Source organism: Drosophila miranda, chromosome 3, assembly GCF_003369915.1.
Source record: "Drosophila miranda strain MSH22 chromosome 3, D.miranda_PacBio2.1, whole genome shotgun sequence".
Lineage (NCBI taxonomy): Eukaryota > Metazoa > Arthropoda > Insecta > Diptera > Drosophilidae > Drosophila > Drosophila miranda.
Genome location: NC_046676.1, coordinates 1,559,792 through 1,569,391, shown reverse-complemented (window position 1 = coordinate 1,569,391; position 9,600 = coordinate 1,559,792). Strand labels below are relative to the sequence as shown.

The following is a 9,600-nucleotide window of genomic DNA, read 5'->3' as shown; positions in this document are numbered from 1 at the left end:
ACCGCTAGTGACGACAGTGAATTCAGCGATTCCAAACACTTGCTCCATGCGTGGCTTAAATTCTGGGGGACAGACTCGTCCCAGTCGAGTTTCAAAAGCCACAACTCCTGAAGAATGATCTTAGAGACAATGACTAACGGTGATAGCAGACCGATTGGATCGAATAGCGACGACGCAGTAGACAAAATTGTTCGTTTTGTGGTAGTGGGATAGACTTCCTTTGGATTAAATGTGAAACTAAATGCATCTCTTCGTTGATGCCAAGTTAAGCCGAGTGTGCTGCTGACTGAGTTTTCTGAAATGTTTAATTCCTTGGTAGATTCGTCTTCCATCACGCCTGGATGATTTGAATGCCACTTGCATAATGGAAACTGACCACGAGCGAGAGTTGATGTGATTTCAGTTTTTAGTTTGAGGAGTGTATCTATATCATCAGCCCCACACAAAAGGTCATCAACATAAAATTCAGTTTTAACAGCAGCAGCCCCTAAGGGCCATGCATCCATACAATCCTCAGCCAAGTAATGCAAACTACGAGTTGCGAGAAATGGGGCAGACGCAGTCCCATATGTCACTGTATTGAGTTGGTAGGTTTGAAGATCCGTATTTGGAGATGCTCGCCACAAAATGTACTGGAATTTTCTATCCTTCTCACTCACAAGTACCTGCCTGTACATTTTTGTGACGTCGGCTGTGATGCCGAACCTATGCATGCGGAACCGCAGCAATTGCAAGTACAACTCATCCTGAATGGTAGGGCCGACTAAAAGTAGATCGTTAAGTTACCTTTGAGATGTTGTACGGCAAGAGGCGTCAAAGACAACTCTGAGCTTCGTCGAGGTACTGCTTGGTTTCAGAACGAAATGGTGGGGTATATAATAATGCGGTTCTTCCAAGTTAGGATTCAGTACGAGGGACATATGGCCGAGACTTTCGTATTCCTGCATGAACGAGATATACTGCGAGCGAATTTCCGTTAGACGAGCGAGACGTCTCTCAATGGCAAAAAATCGAGTTCGAGCTGTATCGAAGGAAGTTCCAAGACAACTTGGATCTTCTTGAAATGGCAAGCGAACGACAATCCGCCCACTGGCATCCTGATGTGTTGTGTCCCTGAAATGGTCCTCACAGCGACGATGATTTGGGAGCATTCTAGCGCTTGGATCGACAAATGAGTCCACTTTCCATAATTGCTGCAAATTCTTGTCGATCGACTCTTCTACAGTCGCCAAGCACAATGGTGGCTGTCTGTTATATTGCCGCTGGTACCTCCCAGCAACAACCCAACCAAAAAGAGTCTTCTGCAAAGTGGGAAGATTTGGACCAATGCGAATCTGGCCAACAGCTAGAGCTCCATAGAAGGCTTCGGTCCCCAGTAACAAATCAATACGTTTAGTCCTATAGAACGATTCGTCAGCCAATGGAGTGTTAGCTGGTAGGTTCCAATTCGATATGTCGATCTCAGTCTCTGGCTGGTAGGCAATATGGGATGTGATTCCAAACTGGAGAGTGAGCTGATAGCCGGAAGTACGTGACTTAATAGAGGTAGTCGTACGAGCCTTCAAACTAGTAAGGGAGTCTCCTATACTGCGAATTCCAATGTGGTGTTTTTCACGACGAAGGCGAAGCTTTTGTGCAAAGGTTTCGGTTACAAAATTAACCTGAGAACATGAATCAAGCAACGCTCTACCGAGTTTGTATTCACCTGTGGCATCCTTTACCAAAACCATAGCTGTTGCCAACAAAATTTGATCATCTGCTGCGATCTCCATATGAGAGTGTGAAGCAGCTTGATGAGCCGTTTGCCAGGAGGGTTGCGCTGGTTGGAGTACCGGTTCAGTAGTTGAAGATTGTCCTGCTGATGATTGGGGTGGCTGTTGCGGCTGAGAGTGATGCAAAGATGAATGATGATTCCGATTACAGGATCGGCAACGATGAGTCGATGAACATTGCGCCACTCTATGACCATTTCCAAGACAATTGATGCAGAGACCGAGGCGTTTTGCATTGTCGTACCGTTGGTTGCTGTTCATAGCCTTGAACTGAGCGCAATTAGAGATCTTATGGCCAGAACTAGAACAAAGTGTACAAGACGGATTAGTGATAGCAAACGACGAGTTTATTTGGTGATTAGAATGACGATTTGACTTATTGGATTCAGCCCTTCGTTGTGACGAAGTAGCAGCCGAGTTTCCAGACGAATGGAGAAACTGACAGTGGCGTTCCAAAAGCTGTGTGCATGCTAGCCAGGTTGGCAGAGTTTTGTAGTCCTGCGATTCCTTCCACTTGTTCCGAGTTTGCTGATCACACTTTTCCATTATAATATATATAACCATAGCGTGAACAATGTTCTCAGGTTTGCCGATGAACTCCAGCGAGCTTAATATAGCGGATGCCTTATCCACTAGGCTGTGAAGCTGCTGACTGTTTGACCTTTCCACAGGTTGTAGTGCAAACAATGCCTCAATACCTTCTACAAATATAAGAGTAGGATTATCAAAACGGCTTTTGAGTTTTGCTAGGGCCTTCGGATAGTTTTCGCTTGTAACCTTGAATGCCTGAATTGTATCTAATGCCGGCCCCGTGAGGCAGGTCAGCAAATAATTAAACTTTTCTATATTGGACAATCCAGACTCACGCACAACAGTTTTCTCGAACGAGTGAATGAAATTCTTATAGTTTGCATATGTTCCGTCGAAAGTGGGTAGCGACAACCTTGGTAACGATGACTTCACTGGCGGTGGGTGGTAGTCCAGCGCAACAATGCTGGCGTTCAGATCTCCTCCCATTTTTTCCTTTATGGCTAGCTTGATTGCTATGTATGTATCCTCCAAATCTGCCCGTCCTTCATCATTCGGACTAAGGTCTTCAATATTAGCTTGGACATTTAAAACATTCTTGAAATACGTTTCTAAGATGTTCAACCGATAGCGAAGCTCATCATTGCATATCGGGGTTTCCGATTTAGCATCTACCACAGATTTGATCAGAGTTATATTTCGTTTTATATTGCTCCGTTGGCGTTTTAAGTCTTCGAGCGTCGTCATTTTGTTGTGTAGTGTAATTACGCTGACACAGAACTAGAGCTTCCAAAAATACCAACAACAAAAAACGCAGCAAGCAGCAGCAGCTAGAGCACAAATCCAACGGTGAAAGCAAAAGCAAAAGTTCCAGCAGCGGCAACGAAAGCAAAACGAAAGTGAAGCGGTGGAATTCCAATAGAAAGAATGCGTTGATCGATGGACCAAAGCAGGTAGCTGCAAAGCGAACGAACCGAGAATGCAAGCGCCGTTGAATGCGTTGTGGGTGACAAGCGAATGATAAAATTAAGCGAGAACGGCGAGAGCAAGGCGAGGACAACGATCCCGCGATCTAGACGAACAATTCTGATACGGTTTTCGGAACTTTCGATTGCAGCTGCGAGACGAGCGAATGTTGTAATTGTTGCCTTTGTAGATTGCGATTAGTTTAATTGCTCACAGAAGAATTAACATAACACACATGCCCCACGTTGGGCGCCAAAATGTTTGTACACGGAGCGTTTTCCGCATTAATGTTAATTCACGGATGGGGGTGTGTTAGTTTTTTCTGCAAACGAATCAAAGTCTATACAAGAAAGAGAAAAGTCGATCGATCCAGTTGAGTATTAGGGAATAACTATTTATTACAAATCTTAGTGCTTGAGTACTGGGCATAAGAGAGAGAATACAGTGGTGAATTTAGTACAATTATGGTGAGTAAATACAAAAAGTGAGCGTAGGCTCTCTATTTTACGAGGGTCATTTGAATACTTGTTCCTTAAAGGAGTTTGACCGAACACCAGGAAAGTAGCAGTTGGATTCAAAGATCCAAAAGAGGAATCAGAGGTATTTGTGCAGAAAATTGAAGGCTGAGCAAAAGACATTCATATCTCTCTTTGAGGTGTCTTGTGCTGAAAACATTGCACATCGCCTTCAATTCTAGGCACAGACGTATGATATACATATAGTAGAGCTTGATTGCATGCATTTTATTAGTAATTGCATAAATATAACTAAACACACATAAATACATACATATCGACACATACAGACATATGTGAACCGCCATTTGGACGCAACAGTTATATGTACATACATCTATCGTTTACTGCAATCACCTCCCCCCCCACCCTTTATTTTGTTCTACCTTTCTCGTCGTTAGAACCTCACAAGAAAGTTTGTTCGTTCGTTCACCCAAGCCACGGCGTATAGAAAGTATCCACACATACATACAAGCAGCAGCACCGGTGCATTATTTCGTTTTCGCTTTCGCTTCTCCACTGCTGCTTGCGTTGTATTTGTTGGGAGAATTTTCGTTGCCGCTCTTGAGCTTAACGGTGCGCCAAGTGACACGCTACCCTGTATCTAACGGGTATATTGTTTTCGAACGTCACTTGCCACTACTCTTCCCTTGATTTTCGATTATCGTTCTCGTTCAAACCTTTAAAAAAAAAACAATAATAATAAATAAATAAATTGAAATAATAGTGGTTTGTTGCGTAAAATCTACATACACAAATATTATGGCAGAAAACAGTAAATCCACTCTTGAAGACTTAAAGATTAAGCTCAAAAGTCGAGTGAAAAGCATTGGCCGCTTAGAGGATCGATAAGATCAAGGGTCGATTCCTTTGCAATTACCGGAGTTACAATGTAGATTAGATTGTTTGAATGCTTCAATTGAAAAGGCGAACCATTTGCAGGAGCAAATCGAGGACATAACAGGTGATGATGCATATGCAGCCGAGTTGTAAGAGCTGACGATTGTCACCAAGGAAAAGATAATGTCGCTTATTGCCGCCTTTGATGCAGCAAGCGAGACGAAGCCAGTGTCTTCTTCAGCCCCAACTCATGCTAGACTTCCGAAACTGGCATTACCCACATTTAGTGGTATACACTCGGAGTTCAAAAATTTCATTAGCCTTTTTGAGAGACTAGTCCATAGCGACAACAGCATACCGGCGATCGAAAAATTTAATCATTTGATTTCGTGCCTCTCTGATAAAGCATTAGGAACAATAAAGGCGTTCCAAGTCTCCGAGGCAAATTATGAAAAGGCCATGGCTGGCCTAAAACGAGTATATGACAACGATTACTTGATTTTCACGAATAATATTTCCACATTGTTCAATCTGCCGAGAATATCGAATCAATCTGCATCATCTCTAAGAAATCTAATCGATACTGTTTCGTCGATTTACGGATCGTTACTGTCGATCGGAGATGATACAAAAATTTCGAATGCAATGCTCATTCATCTCGTTTTAAACAGAGTCGACCCAGTGACGAAACAAAAGTGGGATGAACAGCTTACTTATGAGAAGTTGCCGCTTTGGTCCGACTTTGAGAAAGTCTTGAATCGTCGATTTTTGGATCCTGAAATCAATTTCAGGTTATCACCCTGACCAGTCAGTGAATGTGACTGACTGGCGAATCCCAGAGAACCTACCACTGGCAGACCCTTATTTCTACAAGCCACAAAGAATAGATATGCTAATTGGAGCAGAATCGTTCTTTGAATTATTAGCTGTTGGTCAAATTAAACAAGGTCCTGACTTTCCAACTCTTCAGAAAACCCTTCTTGGTTGGGTTGTGTCGGGAAAATATGTTTCCAGGAGTTCTGCTCCTCAAAAACAGTTTGAGTTGCAGTGAAGAGTTGCTAGTATCCATCGATAGGACCTTGAAAAAGTTTTGGTCACTGGAAGAAATGCCATCTACCAAGAAAATTGCCACACCTGAGCACAAGCTGTGTGAAGAACACTATCGTAAGACGACTCAGGTACTATCATCAGGTCGGTTCGAAGTAAGGCTCCCGTTTAAATCGGATTAAAATTGTTTAGGCAACTTCCTTGAGGTTGCGAAACGGCGGTTTTTGTCGCTTGAAAGACGATTGCATCGTGACCCTGAGTTGATGTACTTGGAATTCATGGAAGAGTACCTCTCCTTAGGTCATATGTCTCCTACTGACAATACGATTCCTTCTACTCCACACTACGTAATCCCTCATCAGCGTGTTCTGAGGCCCCAAAGTACGTCTACCAAGCTCCGAGTCGTGTTCGATGCTTCGTCCAAGACGTCCTCACAGGTGGCCTTAAATGATATTCTGATGGTGGGACCTACCATTCAAGAGGAATTATACTCGACACTGCTCCGTTTCCGTCTGCACAGGTTTGCCCTGACTGCTGATGTTAAAAAGATGTATCGCCAAGTGATGGTGAACGAAGCGGATCGGCAGTTTCAGCTCATAGTGTGGAGAAGAGACCCTTCTGAATCCTTGAGATTATAAAAGCTCAACACTGTAACCTATTGGACTGGACCAGCCCCATTCTTAGCTATCCGGTGTTTGAAAAGGTTGAGTGAGTCTGCGAAGCTCTCATTCCCTAGAGCTGCTAACGTTATTGGGTCCGACTTTTACGTCGATGACTTGTTGACTGGTGCTGCATGCGTAGAGGAGCTAAGGGCAATTAAGTCCGAAGTGTCTCAGGTTCTGCAGACCGCAGGGTTTGAGTTGACTAAGTGGTTTTTAAACTCACCCGAGATCACCGCATCTGAGAGCACAGCCAAACCCATAACAATCTCGGATTCAGAGTCGACAAAGGCGTTAGGAATCTCATGGTTACCTACTGACGATGCCTTTAAGTTCAAAATTGACAATTTAGTTATGGGTCTCCGAGCGACTAAACGGAACATACTATCGGTGACATCAAAGTTGTTTGACCCCCTTGGTTTGTTAAGTCCTATCGTCATAAAAGGCAAGATCCTATTGCAGGAGCTTTGGCTTAACAAACTAGATTGGGATGAGTCGATCCCGCTGCATTTGGAAACAGCGTGGAATAAGTTGAAAAATACACTCTCTCAATTGGAAGACATATCCATATCTCGGTTTGTGTATTCCGATCCGATGTCACCGGTTCAAATACATGCCTTTGCTGACGCCTCCATGAGAGCCTATGGAGCGTGCGTCTATATACGTAGCAGAACTGCAGAAGGTTTAAAAATATCATTGCTGACTTCGAAATCCAAAGTAGCGCCGCTCAAGACCAAAACTCTCCCAAGGCTTGAGTTATGTGCCGCTCACCTTCTCGCAGATCTCTGTCACAGAATCAAGCCCCTATTAAACGTGCCCATTGAACGAATCGTTTATTGGTCGGATTCAGAGGTAACTCTTCAGTGGATCCGGACTCATCCATCGTCGTTGTCGACTTTCGTTTCAAATAGAGTGGCTGAGATTCAAGAGCGGTCAGATGATGCTACGTGGCGGCATGTACCCACGAAACAGAACCCAGCAGATATTGTCTCAAGAGGTTGTGACGTCGACGAAATCGTTCAGTCAATTTGGTTCGAAGGACCATCATTTCTGAAAGAGGAAGAAGAAAACTGGCCTAAGAACGCTCATTTCGAACGCTCCGATGATCTTAAGCTGGAAAAGAGGAAGACTGCGGTCGGGCTGACCGCGGCTGTGCGAAGTTCGGAGCTGTAAGATGTCATCGAGGGATTCTCGTCACACCTCAAACTGCTTAGAGTGTTCGTGTATGTGTTCCGCTTTATAAGAAAATGTAAAGACCCAAGCCTAAATTTCGAAAAAACTATCTCACCGACCGAATACAATGAAGCCTTTTATAAAATTGTCGAAATCGTCCAGCATCACGAGTATCAAGAAGAAATCGAAAAGGTTAGGAAAGGATCTACAATTGGTCCTAGTCTTCAGCAGTTGAACCCATTCATCCATGAAGACACAGGGACTTGGTGCAACTTTTCGTTGTTGCGAGTGGGGGGGCGACTAGCCAAAGCTCCTATATCATACGATGCCAAGTTTCCTCTGCTTTTGACTAAGCGCTCGCAATTCGTGCAAAGCTATATTCGTCATCTGCACCATTCGAATTTTCATGTCGGCCCACGAGCACTTGTGAGCATCCTTCGACAGAGCGTTTGGATAGTGAACTCTCAGGAGGTCTGCCGTCAGACCGTTCGATCGTGTATGCGCTGTTTTAAATGCAAGCCTCGATTGTTGACGCAACTCATGGTTAATTTACCCGCAGATCGACTCCGTGCTCTCCGCCCATTTTCAATTTGCGGCGTTGATTTTTGTGGACCAGTGCACACGACATTGAAAATTCGCGGAAGGCCCCCATACAAGTCATACATTGCGCTTTCTGTTTGTTTTGCGTCCAAGGCGGTTCACCTAGAAATAGTTTCCGATCTAACCACTGACTGTTTTTTGTTGGCTTTCCAAAGGTTCGTCGGGCGCCGAGGATATCCCCAAGTCGTCCATTGCGACAACGGGACGAACTTCGTCGGAGCGAGCCGCCATCTCAGCGCTTTGCGGATCAGGCTCAAGGAGCAGGGAGACGCAATTCGCGACTTCGCGTCAAAAAACGGATGCTAATTTGCGTTCATACCGCCGCGAGCTCCTCACATGGGAGGGCTATGGGAGGCAGGTGTAAAAACTGCCAAGAGCCTACTCCTACGGGCGGTAGGCAGCGCGCTCCTAACCGCCGAAGAGCTCGCCACAGTCCTCGTCGGCATCGAGGCCATAATGAACTCGGGCCGCTGGGAGCCATCAGCCAAGATCCAAGCGACGGCGAGGCCCTAACACCCAGGCACCTGCTGACAGGCGGGTCGCTCATCGCCCCCCCAGCACTGCGGACTCCGGACCAGGAGAATCTCAGTTGCTTGCGGCGATGGCGACTTGTCTCGTCAGTCAGGCAAGCGTTTTGGCAGCGATGGTCCCGCGAATATGTCCTGTGGCTGCAAATTCGGGGCAAATGGCACGAGCGGCAACCGAACCTCGAGGAAGGAGACCTCGTCATCGTGGCCGAGGACAATCTGCCGCCTCAGGAGTGGCTCGTGGGGAGGGTCATCGCCACCCACGAAGGAGAGGACGGCATGGTCAGGGTCGTCGAAATAAGGACTAGCACTGGAGCGGTGTTTCGACGGGCCATACACAAGTTGGCGCCGCTCCCAATGTGTTGAAGCCGATGCAGGCGTTCAACGGGGCCGGTGTTGCGTGACCTTCCATCCATGGCGGCGATTATTAGTTATTAGATCTTAATTATGAAGTCTAGTGTAAGTTAGGCTAGGGCAAAGCGGGAGCGCAATAAAAGCTCGCTCTTGGCGAATTCGCCCCGCTTTGCCACCGTAGGTTAGCTAGAGTAAGAGATTTGAATTGTGAAAAAAAGATAGTTGTTCGCTAACATTGAAATTGATCGAGCGTATCCATTTTCGCCCCGCCGAATAAATAATTAAATTACAGCCACCCAAAGTTTTCGATAATTTCGTTAGAAAAACTCTTTTAATTTTTCACACAGCTTGTTGACGGCGCGCTTGGTGATTCCAGATGACGTCTTCAGCACAGCAACTCGGGAAACGCCATCTCGTCCAGGCAAAAGCTCGACCACTCTCGCCAGTGGCCACTTCATGGGAGGAAGATTCTCATCCTTGACAAGAACCAAATCTGCGACTGCTAAACTAGGCTTCGCAGTGCGGCACTTTGAGCGCTGCTGCAGTGACGTTATCAGTCCTCCTCCTTCCACCGGGACCAAAAGAGCTGCTGCAGGTACGAAACGCGCTACCAGCCGTC

The 9,600-nt window shown here is 45.6% G+C and overlaps 1 protein-coding gene across 1 annotated transcript; it reads left to right on the top strand.

Annotated features, from left to right (window-relative positions):
- The first annotated feature begins 3,822 nt into the window (after window positions 1-3,822).
- Window positions 3,823-9,116, top strand: LOC117188399. Its single transcript, XM_033392234.1, has 2 exons — window positions 3,823-3,866; window positions 8,256-9,116. The coding sequence occupies exon 2, from the start codon at window positions 8,400-8,402 to the stop codon at window positions 8,991-8,993; it is 594 nt and encodes a 197-aa protein (XP_033248125.1). The 5' UTR covers window positions 3,823-3,866; window positions 8,256-8,399; the 3' UTR covers window positions 8,994-9,116.
- Window positions 9,117-9,600: the final 484 nt, after the last annotated feature.

Coding starts and splice junctions, on each gene's coding strand:
- LOC117188399 (XM_033392234.1), top strand. CDS start 8,400: ATGCTAATTTGCGTTCATACCGCCGCGAGCTCCTCACATGGGAGGGCT.